General features: G+C 52.3%; 1 protein-coding gene across 1 annotated transcript in view; it reads left to right on the top strand.

The window, feature by feature from the left end:
- COL27A1 (collagen type XXVII alpha 1 chain) overlaps positions 1-18,630 on the top strand; it is a 141,832-nt gene that overhangs the window by 12,890 nt on the left and 110,312 nt on the right. Inside the window, exons 4-5 of the mRNA XM_061200047.1 lie at positions 7,594-7,647; positions 11,692-11,745. Of these exons, the coding sequence (XP_061056030.1) occupies positions 7,594-7,647; positions 11,692-11,745 (108 nt within the window). The remainder of the gene's footprint in view (positions 1-7,593; positions 7,648-11,691; positions 11,746-18,630) is intronic.

Raw genomic sequence — 18,630 nt, 5'->3', positions numbered from 1 at the left:
ACGAACTGACTGGCCCCAGTCTCCAAAGGCCAGCTGCCTGAGCCCTGGAACAGGGTTCCTCCAGCCCACCAGCTTGTCTGCAAGTTTCAGGTGAAGGTCGCACATGGGTAGGGCTGAGTGTGTTTGGTTTCGCACATACAGCATTGTTTAAAAATGTTTAATAAGTTATTAATATTTTTTGAAATGTGAGAGATTTCTTCTAAAAGACTGGGTGACTGGCTTTTCTTGGAAGAGGGAGAGATGCAGTGGCCCGTGGGCTGCGGCCGGGTCAGGGCTTCTGCTTTAGACAGGACAGGCCCCCTCCAGTGTGTGCCTGCCCACACGTCTCCCGCTTGGCCTTCAAACCCAGTCCTTTCATCTTGTTTCTGTTACCTGCCTGGCTCCGGTAGACATTTGATTTGTGGCCCCTGGTAGAGGAGTTTGGGGTGAGGAGGGTCAGGGTGAGTCCAAGCAGTCAAGGAAGAGAGAACATTCCACGTGCAGGAAACGGTCTCAGGGTCGATGCCTCCGGCATGCCTGGGACTGTCTCCAGGGGCAGCGACCTTTCTGAAGCTGGAGGCCAATTCCTCTGGGTGGGGAATGATGAGATGGAGTTTCCAGAAAGCTCGGGCCTCTGCTCTGTTCTCCTTCCTTGGAGATGACCACCGTGTGGGTTCCTCCTTCCCGGGGCCGGGTCGCCCACCAGGCTCCGTGCTTGGGGTTAGGCTCCCCACAATGTGGAGACAGTGGCAGATACTGGGAATTCCCAGGCCTTACAAACACACTTAATGAGTTTTAATAATCATTAGGAATAATATTTATTCAGCCTGTCTCCAAGGGGACCGAGAGCCCGTTTTTATTATAACCATATTGTAGAACTTACGGAAATTGTATGCATTGCTTTGCAATTATGTCAACATTCTGCTCAAGTCCCGTGTTCTGAAATTGGCAGGGTATGGAGTGGGGAGCCGAGGAAAGCAGGAGAAACCCTTTTCACCCCTCCAGGCTACCCAGTCCTACTCAGGCACCAGGTACCTTTGGCCTGTGATAGCGCAGCTTCCCAAACTGTGGAGGGGTTGGCCTCACTGGCTGTGAGGTCAAAAGGGGGTGAATTGTCCCCCTCTGATAGAGGAGGGGGAAGTTTAGGGTCTCCACCCCGCCGAGTGGAGGACGCCAGCCCTGTCTCCCAAGGCTGTGTGTGATGTGGAATGAGGGAGGCCGTGTCCAAGCCAGCACAACTGGAGCAGGAGCAGGTTTTCAGGGTGTAGACTCTGCCTCTGGGCCTTTCGGGTGCCTGAGCCTCGTACTTTCCTCCTGGGGTTTGGTGATGTGGGTCAGCAGGAGGTGAGGCCTCCTGCCAGATCTGGTCTTGAACTTCCCCCCTGATCCAAGAAGGTGCTTTAGTTGACCTGTTCAGGGGATGGATGCTTAGGGACCATTCAGTTCACCCTCATTATTGGGCGGGTGAGGAGCCTAGACACTGTGTCCAGAAAGGGCCAGGATTCACTCAGAAGCCACACAGCACGTAGGAGGCAGAGCTGAAGTTTACGCCCCAGCTCCAGACTCCAAGATCAGCACATTCCAGTTCCCACTCCCCGCCCCCCGCCAACCCTGCCCCGCCCCAAGTGTCTGCTCTGAGACCCTAGGACTCAGAGCTGAGAGGCTGCGGGCTTCAGAGCTGTGTCAGGCCCTGTCCTTGGTCTCAAGTGAAGAGTTCAATGTCTAAAAAGTCTTCTGTTTCTATACCTATCACGTTCATGAGTTACTTCCACACACGTGGCATCTCCCTTTAGGACCTTGTAGAAACAGATCCAGGAGGGTAGGATGTGTGCACTAACCCCTCCTCTACAGATGAGAGGACCAGGGTTGGGGAGACAAAAGACTTGGCCAAGGGCACGCAGCATGTTCTTGCAGGAGGAGCTGCGATGCAGCTTCAGCAAGGACCATGGCTCTTCCTTCTCCTCCAGCCCACAACAGATGAGGGCAAGAGGGAAGACATCAGTGTGCCCGGGTGCCATCCTGCCTCATGTCCCGTGCTATCCCCTAATCCCACCCTCCCCCCAGCTCAGAACCTAGTCTCACTCCAGTAGGAACCAAGAAGCTTCTAGAAGCTTTGTCCAGTCCGCTGTGGCAAACTGGTGGCGAACTGGTCATTTATATTTCACCAGATATCAGAAATTATTCATTGAGGTGGCATCTTTGAACAGCAGTGACAAGAACTCGTGTTCCTTCTGTTTTCTCTTATCCCCGCCCCAAACCCTCAGATACATTCAGGATCTAACCCCAGCAGAGCAGAAGCTGTGCTGCCCGGGACATGGGCACACGCAGACCTGGGTTTAAATCCTGGCTCCACTCCTTACTAGCTCTGCGGCCCCGACCCACTCTAAGCTTTGGTTTCTGCAGAAGGTAATAGCTCCCACCTCCTGTGAGGAAGCCAGTTGAGGAATCTCCAGGGCTGCCTTGGAGTTTTCGATTTGCTGGGTGATTTGGGGAACTTCTTTCCTCTCACTGGGGCTGTCTCCCCTCTATGACCCAGTGTTGGGAGAGCTCCCTTCTTAGAAATGACTGCAGGACCTTTCAGAGCCTGAGAGGGTGTTCAAGGCTGTGTCTGGCCAGTTCTGCACGGTTCTCGAGGGGCACGGGACAGACTGGCAGAGGCTGACACAGGGCTCTGGGCCCAGGCCTGCCAGGAGTTGTAGCACTGAGGGAGGGAGCTCTGTGGGAGCCCCAGGAGCGGGGGGAGCATGGAAAAGCTGAGCTTGGCCCCGGGTGACTAGGGGCGGGGAAGCTGTGGTTCACAGAGGCTGCACAGAAGCTGCACAGAAGCCCCACGCCCAGGAGGAGGCGAGTCAAGGCCTTATTTATTCACGATCAGGCTGCTGGCATTTGCACGCCCTTGCACTTTTTCCAAGCGTCACCTCGGGGAGACCCGGCCGAGTGCCTGGCCCACAGCAGATGCTCCATGACTATCTGGGAGATGAATGAAGGAATTTGATCCTTACGAAAAACAGGTTGTCCTGACACGCAGGCCAGGCTCTTTGAGGTTACACAGATCTTTGCTGCCGGTGGGGTAAGGAGGCGCTTGTAGTGCAAGAGCACACAGACTTTGGATTTGGAATGACCTGGGTTTGAACCATTCCCTTATCCAGCCATCTTTTCATTCTTTCAACAAATGTTGAATGAGTGCCTTCTAGGTGCTAGGTGCTGTGTGACCTTTGGCAAGTCACTTAACCTCTCTGAACCTCAGTTTTTGGCCTCTGTAAAACAAGGGTATGGTACCACCTACCTTTCCAAAGTTGTGTGGGTTGTCTGAGATGAGAGGCATAAAGCACCCAGCTTTAGAATATGGGTCCCAGTGGATGTTTGTGGCTGATTGTTGATGTGCAAATGGTTGAGGTAGGGGCATTGTTGCCCTAAGAGAACCAAGAGGTTCTGGCACAGGAGGGCCTTCATGCCGTTGGCAGTTAGGAATCAGGGCTAGATCTTGAGCAATTCACCCCTTACACTGGTATCATCTAGAATCCAGGAGAATGGAGGGGCATTTTGCTTTGTCTTTGCATATGATTTTTGAGCTCCTGCTGCGTGCCAGGCTCTGTGCTAAGCAGTTTGCGTGCTGTATCCTGTGACCCCAGGCAGAGAACGGGGTAATCGAGGAGAGTTTAAGGAAGGGATTATTTACAGAGGTGTTGGCATCATCAAAGGAATCGACAGGGGCTGGAGAAGCACATGGGGTCCAACGTGAATTACAAGGGGAGGGGAAGGTGTTGCTAGAAGCCAGTGAGAGTTAAAACATGAACAGGGGTCTCGGACAGGAGCTGGGACCAAACTATAGCCCAGCAAGGAGGGAGCAGGGAGAGAAATACCCCACCCACCCTCTCCTTCTACTGGAAGAAGAAGTTTCTTGCTGGGCCCTCCCATTGACCAAACTCAGCCAGAAGCAGAGAGCAGGGAAGCCTGGCAGTGCAGCCTGTAGAGGTCAGCTTCTCAGGGCACAGAATGGATCTGCGGAGCACATGGAGAATAACCAGCACGCGTATACGTTATCTTGGGGGAAAAAAATGAGCATTGTATTCCTATTTTACAGCTGGGAAAACTGAGACCCAGAGGCATAGGGAGATGAAGTAATCTGCTCAAGGCCTGTCCCAGTAGGCCCTTCCCTAGGACAGAGACTGGGGAAAGCTCAGTGCCCTTTGGGCTAACCTTGGGAATAATCGTGAGCTCAGATGGTTAGAGATGTGAGGGCCTTTTGAGATCTCTTGCCTCCCCCACCAGGCGGCAGGCACTGAGCAGAGGCCCAGAGAACGAAAGGTCATTGCGCAGGGTCACCTGGCTGTTAGCAGCGCACTCAGGACTGGACTCAGGTCTCCCAGATCCCAGGCCTGCGAAACCTCTCCTTGCCTGCTGCCAGGGGCCATGCCAGCCAGGACTTACTTCCTTCTGCAAGGCTTGGCAGGCGGGCTATTGCAGCTGGACACAAGGGTGGACTTGTTCCGGGGGATGGGGTTCCCCTAGGCCTGGCTGTTGGAGGCCAGGACCCTTGGGGGAAGCCCAGAGCGGCTGCTTGGTTGTTTCCATGGCTCTGTTTGCGTGAGCCCCGAGCCCAGGCCTCGTCCACCTCCCCCAGACAGGCCTGCAGCCCCCGCTCCCCTCCCCCTCAGCTCCAGGCCCTCTCAGAGGCCCCGTTGTTTGCAGCGTGGAGTGGAAAAATCCCACCCCGGCCTTGTGAATCATCCCGGAGTCACCCGCTCAGGCTTCAGGCCCTGGAAAGAAATGGCAGCGTTTTTCCACTGCACGGTGAGCAGGCAGGGTCTCGGATCAAGCGAGAAGGGCAGGGGGCACCCAGCCTCACTGAGTGTGGGAGGGTCAGGCCTGCCTGGGGCCGCAGCTGGGCGGCTGGGCTGCCGTGTCAAGGAGTCCGGCTGTGAACTGACATCACCAGGCGGGGCCGTGGGTCCTGCCTGGCACTTAGAGTCTGTTTTGCAGATGTCAAGGATGAGGTCAGACTCCAGGCTGGATGCCCCCATTTCTGGGGCAGGAGAAGTGCCAAGAGGGTGTGTCCAGACCACTGCAGTGGTGGCCCTTCCAGGGTCCACCAGGGAGCTACACCCCACGGAGACTGTCCCTCCCTGGAGCCCCGCACCAGCCTTCACCCCTCTGGGCCTTGGCCACCTTCTCTGGGAGATGGACGTGATCTCACCTTTTCTCTCCCACTGGAAAACCTAGAGGAGGAAATCACCACAGAAATTCAGGGAACGCCAGTGTTGGGAAGGTTCTGGGATAGTCATTTCACAGATGCCCACAGAGGGGAAGGGACTTACCCAAGGTTGCACACCTAGTCACAACGCACCTGGCCAAGATTGTCTGTGTGGAAGCTGCCCAGGATAAGAGAACAAGTCAAATGATCCTTGGTTGAATCCAGGCTCTACCTATTAGCTGTGTGGCCTTGAGCAAATCACTTTGCCTCTCCGAGCCTCTCTGTGGTTTCTCATTCGGTCATGATAAAGATACCTGCAGTAATGCTTGGCCTCAGCCCCCTGCATTTCCCTTTGATTCTGGGTCACCTGGAAGAATAGGGCCGAGGAGGACCTTCTAGGAAGGGAAATCTTTTGCTTTCCCCCCAAACAGATGCTGAGGAAGGTGGCTTAAAATTTTTGAGTTGGGGAGGTTCCAGCAGCTTGCTTAACAGCACTAACTTTCTGGGCGTTAACTGTGTACCAGGCACTAGGATTTGCACTTTTTATAGATTATCTGTCAGCTAGGTGCTGGTACAGCCTCATTTTACAGTTAAGGAATGAAGCCTTGGAGACCGGAGGGAGCTGGCCCAAAGCCACACAGCTAGTAAGTAAGGGTGCCCAGTGTGGACCCAGGCCCCTGTCTTATACTGTATTCTACTGCTTCCCAGGGAGGAGCAGAGAGTAGGCTGGCCCTGAATCTCAAACCCCCAGAGGTAGATATAAGACTAGAAACTGTCCACCCAGCCCCTGGGTTCTGGATGGAAGGAATGCTGCCTGCTGCCAGTTTGGCCAGAGGTACCTGGAGGCTCAGATGGCCAGGACTTGCACTAGGTCACGCAGCAGCCTCCCTCCCTCCAGCCGGGGCTCTTGCCAGTGACCCTGGGGCCTTGGTACCCATATCTGCCTGTCTGGATCTCTCTTCTGATTTTTATTTATGGACGAGCAAGCACGTGGTGTTCACAGACCAGAACTGTGAATCAAGGCTGCCCAGCGTGAGATCTGGATTAATTACCAGCCAAATCGTACTGGGTTTTCAACACCGATTTTAACTCTGGGCAGGAAACCTGGAACCTCGTTGATGGTTATTTGAAACAAATGAATTCCCCAGGCCTCACACATCCTTGAAAGCCTGGCTTCCTTTGAAGGCTCTGTGTTCAGTTCTTTACATCAGGCACTTAGTTAATCCTCATTCACTCCTTTGGGGTAGACAGGGCAGTAGCTGTGGTAAAGGAGAACCGTGGAGACTCAGGCTGAAGGCCTTGCACCAAGTCTCCAGCTGTTAAGTGGCAAGACCAGGATTTGAACAAAGGTCAGACTGCAGTTTAGTAAGTCTGCTGGGCTGACTTGCTTCCTATGGGAAGGGAAGAGAGATGAGGCCAGACAGGTGCTCCCTGAATGCCATGCTGCGGGGTTAGGCCCGTCTTATGTGGGGAATGGGGAGCCACTGAATGTTGTTGAGCAGGGGGAATGCCTTGGGAAGGTGAACCAGGCTGTGTGGAGGAAGACTGGAGGGGGTAGAGGGTGGAGGCAGGGAGGCAAGTGAGCGGGCTGTTGCAGGTTCTCAGGGCGTGGTGATGAAGGTTGGACCCGGCTGTGACCACTGGAATAGATGGAACATTTGAGTGACGATTGCATACTAGGCATTGTGTTATATGTTTACCATCTCATTTCATCCTCGCGATAATCCTATGAGGAGGGCATTATTACCCCATTTTATAGGCACCGGCTGGTTAAGGAACTTGCCCAAACCCAGCTGGTAGGTGGCAGCACTGGGATTTGAACCCAGGCCTGTCTGATGCAACAGTCTTTGCTTACACCCTTTATGCTACACTGCCTCTCCGTGGTGCAGAGATGCTGCTGTGACCTTGGACAAGTCCCTTCTCTCCTGAGCCTCTGCAGATAACTTGGCTGAACTCTGAGGTCTCTTGCTGTTTTATTTGATCAAACATTTGGCTGAGCCTTGGGAAGAGAGAGATGACTCATATCCCACTAGTTCCTTTGAGGAGACCATGGTCTAGTGGGAGCGACAGGCTTCTAAGCAGATAATTCCCCAAATATAATACAGTGGCCTTTAAAGCAGAAGGAAAGAGAGGACTTGGCCCAACTTAGGGGAGGGATCAGGGAAGGCTTCCTGGAGGAGGCGACACCCTCAGTTAGTTGAGTAATAAAAGATGAGTGCTTCAAAGACCAAGAAACAGCAGCTGCAATGGCCTGAAAGCCCCAAAGAGCATGCATTCCTCAGGTAGGTACCTCAAGGGATCCCTCTTCTCAACCATAGGGTTTCCATGCCCAGAGCTCTGGATAGGTTTGTTGAATGACTACATGATTCCATTCTCTTCTGCCACTGGGCACTGATGCTGTCTTCTTGCTTTTTATTCAGGGTCCCCCTGGGCTGCCTGGGCTCCCTGGACCTCCTGGTACACGGGGTCCTCGGGTAAGTGATCACGCACTGTCCTTTTGAGTTCTGGTAGGCTCTGTGTCCTGTACCCCATTGCCCCTGAAGTCTCAGCTTTGCTGTGTGTCCTCATGCTGCCTGGCACCCATTTTCCACTTTGTCCACTGGAGTGGACGTAGGGCTATTAGGGGGCACTGTGTGGCAAGACGTGGCATGGGACAGTGAGAACCTCTTGAAAAGTCTATGCTGTCTATTGTGGGTATCACCCTTGGCAGCCTGGAGTGGAGAAGGGGTTTCTGCCCATCCCCTCAGCTGATGGGCTTTGGTGTTTGTCCAGGAAAAAAGCTGACTTGGGAGAGCATGACACTTGCATCCATCTTCCCATCTCTGCTGGGCCAACCTGGGGTAGCGATGCTGACATAGGCAACCAGATGGACCATGCCAGGGACGGGGTGAGCTTCCCACGCTGAGAGGCTCAACCAGTCTGGAGGATGGCTTAGCAGGACTTTGGTGGCTGATAGGAGCTAGCCCGAACCTTGGAGTGAAAAACAGCTCTGGTCTGTTATGCCTGGCATGTCACTTAATGTTGTCTTATTTGATCCCCTCTCCTTCCAGGACCCCCATGGACCAGTATGACCACTCTCATTTTAGGGATGAGAAAACCGAATTACTAGGAAATGGAAGAGCTAGGACTGGAACCCAGGCTCTTAACCATATAATACTGGGACTCTTAGGGGTCCTCTTGGAGAGAAATCTGTCCTTTTCCCAAGAGGGCTCAGACCCATGGCGCCTGGCATCTGTGCCCAGGCTGAATCAGCCTTTCCCACGCTGGGTGCCTGGTGAGGCCCTGGCAGAGATAGCTGCCTGGGGCATATTTTTAGCTCTGAGCCCAGCGGATGGTTCTGGTTATGCAATTACTCGAGCCCTAGTTCCCTCCAGACCTGGCCCTGTGCTCCCTGGGCCCAGGACTCTGGAATCTGCTGTCTGAAGTGGCATTTCCTCCTGGCTTTGGAGTCTCCATGGAGCACTTGCCCAGAGCTGGGGACCACAGAGGTATCATGGACACTGCTGGCCAAGGGACCTTGTAGCCTGGGACCAGGATGAGGCCCCTGGACGTAGCAGTCTGCCTGGGCCTCCAAACTCCTCCTGAGCCCCCAGCCTCTGTGCCTTTGCTTGGACTGTCCTCTTGACCCGGCATGTCCTCCTTTGCAAATTCCTCCTCCATCCATGGCTCAGATCAAATGCCACCTCCTTTTCTGATGATCACCTCCTTCTTGGAGCTCCTGCGGCAGTTAACTGCCCCTCTGGATGGCATGGATCCCTTTGTAAAAGCTCACATTGACCACTGAACTCTGTCACCTGAGTGGCGTATGCAGGATCTCATCCCATCTTCCCAGCCTTCCCGATAAGTAAGTTCCAATACTATCCCCATTTTATAAGTGAGGAAACTGAGGCTCAGAAAGGTTCACTTGCTTTGGATAAGTTCAAACATAGAGTAAATGCCGGAGCCAGGATTGAACCCGGACAGTCTGACTCCAGAGCAGCAGACAGTCTGACTCTTAAACTACCTGTTGCGCTAATTTTTCCATCAACTCAACTGAGCCTCTCTGGGCCAGAGACAGGCCCTGTTGACTTTTCTTTTTCACCCAATGCCTAGCAGAGTACCCTGCGTGCAGAAGGTGCTGGGCAAATGGTTGCTGATGGGTTCTAGTCTGGGAGTCAAGAGCATTTCCCCCAAGAAGCTGTGTGGCCTTAGGCAAGTCCCTTCCCTATTCTGGGCCTCAGTTTCCACATCTATAAAACACTGGATCATGGTAAAGCATTTCCATCCAAAGTTCCTTCCAGCTCTGAAATTCCACAAGTGAGGGAATGACTCTCCTGACATCCCTCTCAGGCTTTCGGAGTACTCCCCACTCCCTGCTGCCCATCACCCTGTTTCTAGACTGGAAATTCCATAGATCATAAAATTCCAAAGATAATAGAATGCTGGGATTAAACAATCCCAGTTCCTCTGTACAGATGGTGGTTCTGGGGCTCAGGGAGGGTCAGGGCTTTATCTGAGGTCATCCAAAGCTCTGTGACTGGCCCCTTTCCACCTCTGCATACTCCCCCGACCCATCAAGGGATGCTGGGGAATCCCTAGGCCCTCCCTCCACTCGGCTTTCTGGGCTGCAGCATTTGTAGAGTCGGTCTGCTTGGCTCCCAGTCAACTATGTGATTCATTTCTCTGCAAGGCAGTGGCTGGAGAGGGGTGGAGGAGTGGGGCCGGGAAAGCAGGAAGCCCTCACCTTCACAAGCTGCAGATGGGGTAGCCGAGCGCTCTAGCCCTCCATCTTTAGGGCAGCTGGGGGCACAACTGGGGAGAGGTAATCAATCTTGACATTGCCCGGCACAGCCCATGCCTGGTTCTGGGATGCTAGATGTGAGGGTCTCCTCCTCAAACACCCCCGTCCAACCTTTTCCCAATTCAGGCTGAGCTCTAAAGTTAGATCCCAGGAGCCCAGGCTGGGGTGAAGCTCTGAGGTCTTCCAGATTCCTTAGACACCACGAGTCCCTGTTGTTCATGGAACTGATGGGGAGACTGAGGCTGGAGAGAGGGAAGGCTCAGAACTGGGACCATATTGCATCTAGGTGCCAGGAGACAGCGTTTGGTGAAATATTGGGAAGGGGCTGGAGGGATGATTATTTTGGAGGTCACCCATGACACCGTTATAAATTCCCCAGACTGAGTGAGCTTCTCAACTCTGTTCCTCCTCCACATGGATGGAGAAGGGGAGGGTCCCAGCTCAGGCGTGGAGGAAGAGGGAGGTGCCTTGGGTGGAATGTGACAGGCTGCAGCTGGGAAGTTGGCCTTGAAAAGAGAGGAAGGAAGCAAATTCATACACAGCCAGATGAGTCAAGAGGGGCCAGGGACAAGGGCAGTGTGTCTAGTAGGGGGCACCCCTTGAGGTGCCTGTCTCCATCCCCAATGGCTCAGATTATTCCTGTTGGACAAAAGACCCCCAGAAAGTACTCAACTCTTAGGACTCTGTTTATATTACTGGGCTGCAGGACGCTAGCCCAGGGCCTTTGCAGAGAAAGTGGACATAAGGCCCCAGCTGTTGTAAGGGAGATTCAAATATGGCCTGGGAAAATCCAGTGCCACGAATAAGCCTTGGACTTGAAGCCAAAAAACTGGGTCCCGGCCCTCTCTTGGCCGCTACTCTGCTGTGTGACCTTGGCCAAGACTCTTTGACTCTCTGAGTTCAGTCTTCCCAGCTGCTTCGTGGTCCCTGGGGGACCCTGTAAGCTCAGAGCATGTAGGAACCTAAGGGAGAGCTCTGACTATGTGTTGTGGCCACAGGAGGGATGCCCCTTCGTTCAGAGCGGCCAAGTGCTCCCTTGACTAGGCTCGCAACTCCAGAGGCTCATACCAAGTCCAGTTGGAGTCTGAAGTCTGGAGAGGTTCCCTTTAGCAGGAAGAGTCCCAGAAGGTTCCTTGGAGGAGGTGGCATTAAAGCCAGGCCTTGAAGAATGGGTTGGGTTTCAGCTGGAGGGGATGGGTGGGAAAGGCATGCCAGATGATGGAACAGCATGACAAAAGTGATACAGCGAGGAAGTATCCATACCAGGCATGGTCAGGGCAGCAAATAGCTAAGTGTGCTCTGAGCCCGAGGAAGCAAGTGTGGGAGGGGCTAATGGGGCCAGGTGGAGAGCATACGGAAAGGTGGTCACATTCAGGGGTTAAGGGCTTGTGCTCTGAAGCCACACATCTGAGGTTGAGATCTAGCTTTGCCCCTTAGCAGCTGGGTGACCTGAGAAAGTTATAAACCTCTCTGAGCAACAGCTTCCTCATCTTGAAAATAGGAATCGTGGTAGCACCTACCTTGTGGGTTAACAGGATAAAGTGAGATAATGCATGGAAAGTGCTTAACACGGGGCCAGGCATCAGGGGAGCCTGTCTGCAAGCAGTTGCCATGGCCAGACTGCTGAGACTTGGCTAGGGAAGACCCAGTGGATGGGTGGGCGGAAGTGCCAGGCCCTGCTCTAGGAAGTGGGATGACCCCTATTTTCCCCTCATCTCTTTTTTCTTTTCCCTTTCAGGGTCCTCCTGGGCCTTATGGAAATCCAGGCCTCCCCGGCCCTCCTGGAGCCAAAGTGAGTGTTTGCTGTGGGGTCTGGAGGGAGAGCCGTGGTATGGATGCTGGGGTTAGGGCTGCACTGGGGGAGCTTCTTTTCTTAGAGGCTCCTGGTGGTCGGGCCTCAGGGTCACTGTGGAGGATCCATATCCAGGCCACAAGCACTCCCTGGTGCCTCCCAGGTGCCAGGCCCTGTACCGGGCTGGAGACACAGTGAGGAGTTAAGAGTTTAGCTTTTGGTGGGGAGGGGTTGAGGGGGAGAAGGGCAGCTGGAACCTAAGGCCCTCAAAGGGAGTGGGAAGAAAGGTCATTTGCTGCTAAATAGGGAGGGCTGTGAAGGTCCAGCTCGAATGTACGTGTTACTGGGTCATAAGACACACCCTGGGGAGGCATGTCAAGTTTTGAGCTCGGGAGGGACGTGGAAAGATCATGTTTGAGAAAGACCCCGGATGCCGTGTGGAAGATGGACTGGGGTGGGGGGGACAAGAGCAGAGGCAGGGAGACCTGGGGTGATACAGGCCAGTGTAGGGGTGTGGGAGGAGGGGAGTGGGCACCTTGACAATGTGGAGGTGAGGTAGGGAGGACTCGGTGATGGACGAGAGGAGAGAGATGGTGACTCCCTGGTGTTAGCCTAGGTGACCAAATCGAGGAACCGGAAGAAGGAATGTTGCATTTGGGAATCTGTAGACCGGCCCGGTGGAGACGATTCGCGGACATTCTGAAACTCAGGAGAACTCTGAGCTGGAGATAGAGCCCTGGGGGGTGGCCAGCGCAGAGATGCCACCTCTGGACTTTAGATGGGACCAGAAACCCACGTGACTGGCGCTCTGATGAGTGTGGGGGGCTCCAGCCCCGGGGCGCCTTGGTGCATTCCTGGAGCACCGGCAGAGAACAGAGCTGTCCAGGGCGGGGTATGGAGTGAGAAGCATCAGGAAAAGTACGGGGCCAGCATTATTTAGGTTACAGGGAGAAGCCTCGAGTGATGGCTGGAGAAATAGGAGGAGGGGACGGAAGACACAGGCTCGGGGAAGCCAAGAGCACAGCATCCATGCCGAAAGAGTGTGGGGCAGGCCAGGACAGGCAGAGGGTCTGCCCAGCTGTCAGCTGTGGAGTGGCCACGTGAAGAGCACCCCTGGGCCTTGGTTGGCCTGGGCTCAGGGTCCTTCTTTGCTAACGCATTACAAAGGGCTAGTGGCTTGAGGAAGACCACTAACTGACTGGCCCCAGCTCATGCAGCGATTGACGGTTGAACATCCTCCAAAGGCCAGGCTTGACTCCTAGGGAAGAGTTCCTCTGCCCGCCTTGTCCGGAAGTTTGGGACAAATGTACACGAGTAGCCCTGGATGTATGACGATATGGCACCAGAGTGCCAGCGCAGAGCCCTTGCACACAGCTGCGGGAGCCCCTGCCTCCGCCCCTGTAGGTGTGTGACTTCGGCCAGGGCTGGACTGGGGTCCTTCCTTGGAAGGCGAGCACAGAGGCCTCAGGTGCTTAGGGACCAGTAGCTGCCTGGAGGTGCTCTGGCTTTTAACAAGGCAAACACTGATGATAATAAGCACCGTATATTGGACCCTTACTGTGTGCTAGGCACTCTGCATGCACTTCATGTAGCCTGTCTCATTTGATCCCCACAAAGACCTAATGATCTCATTATCATTAGGTGATAGGTGGAGATATTGCACCCATTTACAGATGGGGAAACTGAGGCTCAGGTGGATTAAGACACTGTCTAAGAAATGGCAGTGGCACCTGCCCCCATGGGTCAGGCAGAGAGAGGGGAGCTCCTTGGAAGACTTCTGCTTTGCAGAGGTCTCCGGTCTCCTAGGTCATGGCGTACATCGAGATGCAGAGGATTGGCAGCTGTTTTGATTGCCAGGTTTGCTCAGGAACACGCCTTTCTTGGCCTGCTCTGGGACTGTCTGGTCCTCCCTCTCTCCCGCTCCCAAACGTGACCCCCTGCTTCTGTGGCAGCAGACGCTCCATCAGCTTCTCCCCAGTCCAGGCTGCCCCACACTGCAGCGCCTCAGCTCCAGTCTGGCCTGCAGCCCACCCCCATCCTGCCAGCAGATGTGCAGAGGCAGGAGGAGGACCCACCAGCTGCTGTCCTCGCCATTTTGAGGAGCAGCTCTGGGTATGGTGAGTGAGGCTCAGACCTAGCAGGTGAGTCTTCCTGCTGCCACATGGAGCTGGGACCTGTGGACTCAGGGCTTCACGGATAGGCTTCCAGCTTGCTTCTGTGTAAACCAATAAGGGTGAGGGTTCCAGAAAATACACTGGAATGGGAGTCTTCTTCTCCCATTAGAACTTGCATAACATGCCAAGGGGAAAAGTCATGCCCTTTACCTGGACACTTGGTTGTGAGTCTAAGGAGTGAGCAGAGGTGGATCCAGGACAGATCCGTTGGATGGGAGGCCCAGTCTGCTGGGCTTTGGCCCTGGGCAGCTCTCAATCTGTGGCTTGGCCAGGACAGGGTTAAAGAGAGGCTCTTCCTGGATGGAATTCCTGACTTATCCAAGATTGGAAGGGAATGTCGTGGATCTGCAGGAATAGATGTGATTCTGGGGAGAGGGTCCTCGCTGTTTACCAGATCCTTTCTGGGTCTGGGAGGAGACCTGGTGGGATTGTAGGGCTGGCCTCCTCCAGGCTCTGTGCTGGCTCCTCCTTTTCCGCACGGTGTTGGCTTCGAGAGCTGCCTCTGGGGCCCCCATCCGTTCATCTTCCTTCAATCAACAAACATTTATCGAGCACCTACTATGTGCTTTTGATGGAAAAATCAGCCAAACAGGCAGGGTCTGCGTGGTGGCAGGGAGCCTGCCCTTCGTCTGGCTGGGTCGCTGTGTGGTCGTTCCTGTGCTGTATTTATTGAGCCCTTGGGAGCTTATGGCCTTGTGGGTTAAAGATCCCCCTGCCAGACTAAGGATGGGAGAGATTGGTGGATTGAGGAATCAAAAAGGGGAGACAGAGCAAAGGTGAGGCACTTCATCCCTCTTGAGGTCACAGAGGAGCAAAGACCCAAAGGGCCAATGACTTACTGGGGTCACTTGCAGTGACCAGCAGTGGCGGGGCTGTATTTCGGATCCTTGGGTTTGCCAGTCGGAAGACACTTGTCAGGGCTGCACAGCTGGTACAGGCCAGAGCCAGGCTTCAACCCCACCTGCCTGCTCCAGAGCCCAAGGCTTTCCCCATGTACCACATACCCATATGCCCCACGTTCAAATCAATCAAGAAGAGTGTTTGTCAGGTCCTGCAGGGAGTCAAGATCAAGGACTTTGAGAATGAAGCAGAGAAGCCAGAACCCTGGGTGGATGGCATTAGCTGACCTTGGAGGCCCAGGGTTGAGTCATGTGTCCAACCGACCCATAGTTATTGCTGCAGGAAAGCACAGTGGTTAAGCACAGACTCTGGAGCCAGATGGTCGAAGTTCCTGTCCCAGCTCTGTCACCTTCTAGTTGTGTGACTGTGAGCAAATTATTTGAACTTCCCATGCCTCAGTTTCCTTATCTGGAAAATGGGGTAATAAGAGTAGCTGCCCCCTTGGGTTGTCATGAGGTGTAACTGAGTTAAGAGCAGTGCTGGCCTGTGGTAAGTGGTCAGCTGTCAGCATGTTCAAGGTGCCCGGCCTACAATGGGGCACAGACAGGGACGGTCGCTGCCATTGTGGAAATAAGCTGACCACTCCATGAAAAGGGCTCCACGTGAGAGGCACTGGATGCTCAGAGACCCCACAGAATGGTGATTAACCTGGTCTGGGAGGTGAAGCCTGCCTTCCCAGAGGGTGGGAAAGTTGAACCAAGGTCTGAAGGGCAGCAGGCGACCAGGCCAAGGGGCGGGAGGAGGCTGGGGAGGGCAGCAGGCCTGGTGGGTGTGCTAAGACTTTTGCACTTTATCCAAAGAGCAGCAGGAAGGCATGAGGTTTTTAGCAGACGTGACACGATCAGATGGGGTTTGTGAAGGCCACTCAGGCAGCTTGAGAAGCTTGGTCGGTGGCCAGCAAGTTGAAGGGTAACCAATGGGGAGGCCTAGAGCTGCCCCGATGGTGATGCTGATGCTGAACCAGGGGAAGTCAGATGGGATGCAGGGCCCAGGTGGGGTAAGAAGCTCTGGGCCAGAGGCGGGCAGCGCTCCAGCTGTGCCTGTGCTGGGCGACGAGGCACCTGGCCCCACTCTCCCTGGCAGCCGGCCTCCTCTTCCCTCCTCTGGCCTGCTCTGGTTTGCAGTGAATTACCCAGGATTACTAGGGGCCCTTGGGCATCCGGGGAGAATAGGTTTATTTTCGGGGTTGGGATGTTATCTTTTTTTTTTTAATTAATTAATTAATTAAATTTATTTTTGGCCGTGTTGGGTCTTTGTTGCTGCCCGGGGACCTTCTCTAGTTGCGGCAAGTGGGGGCTACTCTTTGTTGCGGTGCGTGGGCTTCTCGTTGCAGTGGTTTCTCTTGTTGCGGAGCACAGGCTCTAGGCACGCGGGCTTCAGTAGTTGTGGCATGCGGGCTCAGTAGTTGTGGCTCACGGGCTTAGTTGTTCCGTGGCATGTGGGATCTTCCCAGACCAGGGCTCGAACCCGTGTCCCCTGCATTGGCAGACAGATTCTTAACCACTGCGCCACCAAGGAAGTCCCAGGATGTTATCTTTTGTTATTGACTTGTAAAAATTATTTGTGTTTATATATGAAGGCTTATTAAGCCTTCATCTACCTTACAAGTATTTTCAAATTTATTGTTTGCCTGTTAAGACTATTCATGATGATTTTCACAAGTGAGAGTGTTACCTATTTTTTTTTTTTGGACTAACAATAATAACTAACACTTATTAGGAACTTACAATATGTCAGGTAGTATGGAGAGAGCTCTACCATATGTAGAATGTATGGTTCTTTACTTTAATACTTAGACATTTCTTTCCCATAGTAAACCAGAGAGGTATTCACTTATATTCCTAGTCATTTTATAATATCATTTGTACTCTTAAAATTTTAAACCATCTGGAATTAATCTTCATGGGAGTGGGTATGAGGTATAACTTTATTTTTCCCCCAGTAGTTCATTTATTAAATAACTTTTCCTGCACTGACTATTATATGATAGACCAGGGTCTCTTTCAGGCCATTCAAATATGTTTCATTACTGTGTTTGTATATTGCTAGTAAAATACTATTTTATGACATTTATTAGCTTTATGCTGTGTGTCTCCCTCCTCCACTTTAAAAAAATTGTTCTGGCTATTAAATCTGTCAGATAAACTTTATGCCCATCTTAATAATTTCCTTAAAAAACTCCCTTGGGGTTTTTCTTGGAATTGTATTAAATGTGTTTATTAATTTGTGAAGAATTATCATCTTTAAAATATTAACTTTTCCTATCTAAAACCATGGCATATCTTCCCATTTGGCTGAGTTTTTAAAACATCTCATAATAAACTTCTATAGTTTTTATTGCATAAACCCTGCACCTTTCTTACTAAGTTTATTCTTAGAAATTTTATATTTTTGTTGCTGTTATGAATGGAATATTTCCCCCATTATATTTTCTAGCTGGCGGTCAGCTATTGAAAAGAACTATTGACTTTGTATATTTGGACTTTTGTGTTTATTTTATAACCATGCCCTTTACTGAATTATTTTATTAGTTCTAACAGTATTTCAGTTAGTTCTCCTGGGTTTTCTAGACAGGCACTCATATTACTTGCAAAAAAAGACATATTTTTGTCTCTTTTTCCTCAAATCTTAGTAGTCTTATTTGTTTTTCTTGCCTTATTGCCATGGCCAGAACTTATAAACACATGAAATGGTAGTAGTGATGGTGAAAGACCTAGTGAATCTTCAGAGGACCTTCCAGGGCTGGGGACAGATCTCACCCAATCTCAGCCCTAGAGTTGTCTCTTGAGACTCCATTCATTCATTATCTCACTTGAGAAATATTTTTATGATGCCTCCCCTGGGCCAGGCCCTGTGCTAGGTACTCGGGATCGTGTGTCTTGCAAAAGATGACTTGCACAGAGGACTTCTGGCCCAGAATTTTCCAGTCCTTCATGATTTGTTCCTTTGTCTCAGCCCCTCTCGAGGCCTCATCTACCCAAAGCCTTCTATTCTCTCCGCCTTCCCAACCCTACCTGCAGGAAAGGAGCGCATAGTTTCTATCCCTGCTATATTTTGTAGCATTTACGGTTTAGGATATACCTTCCTAACCATCTTCTAGTTCCTCAAGGCTCTGTTAACTAGTCCAGGCAGAGTCTACTGTTCTGTACACAGAGAGGGAAAGGGGCTTGTCCAAGATTACACAGGCTCGTTGGCTGGAGAGCTGGGTCTGGCACCCAGGTTCTCATCCTCACCAAGGTGTAAACAATTAATTAGACCTTATTATTCCTTATATCTCTTACTGAGAATTTGCAGGAGTCTGGCTGGGAAGATGGATAGTCTTCTCCATCCCAGAAGTCACACCTTCACTTGACCAAGGGTGCCTTGAGCATTTCTGGAGCCCAAACTTCATCTGACTCCCTCCTTTTCTTCCTCCAGCCTTAGCGTGGCTGATTTACCCTCAGACTGGGTCAAGTGCCCCCCTACTTCCTCCTGTACTCCACCTATCACTGGATCATAGTTGTTCATCTGCAGTGTATTGAAATGTAAAGCTCTTGGGCTCTGGAAGCAGACTTCCTGAGTCTAAATCCCACTTAGAAATTGTATGACCTTGGACAAATCACTTACCCTCTCTGTGCCTTAGTTTCCTCATCTGTGAAATGGGGAGAGTGATCATTGCTACCTCATAAATTTATGTGTTGAAGGCTTAGAAGAGCACTCAGGAAATGCTAGTGCAGATTATCATTACTGGTCTCTGGTTTCTCCCTTGATTGGTCCCCACAGGCATGAGCTGTGTCTTGATCCCCACCATGGTATTCCTTGTGTGCATTGA

This window comes from Eubalaena glacialis, chromosome 9 (assembly GCF_028564815.1).
Source record: "Eubalaena glacialis isolate mEubGla1 chromosome 9, mEubGla1.1.hap2.+ XY, whole genome shotgun sequence".
Lineage (NCBI taxonomy): Eukaryota > Metazoa > Chordata > Mammalia > Artiodactyla > Balaenidae > Eubalaena > Eubalaena glacialis.
The sequence above is the reverse complement of the archived record's forward strand: the minus strand, read 5'-3'. Positions and strand labels throughout refer to the sequence as shown.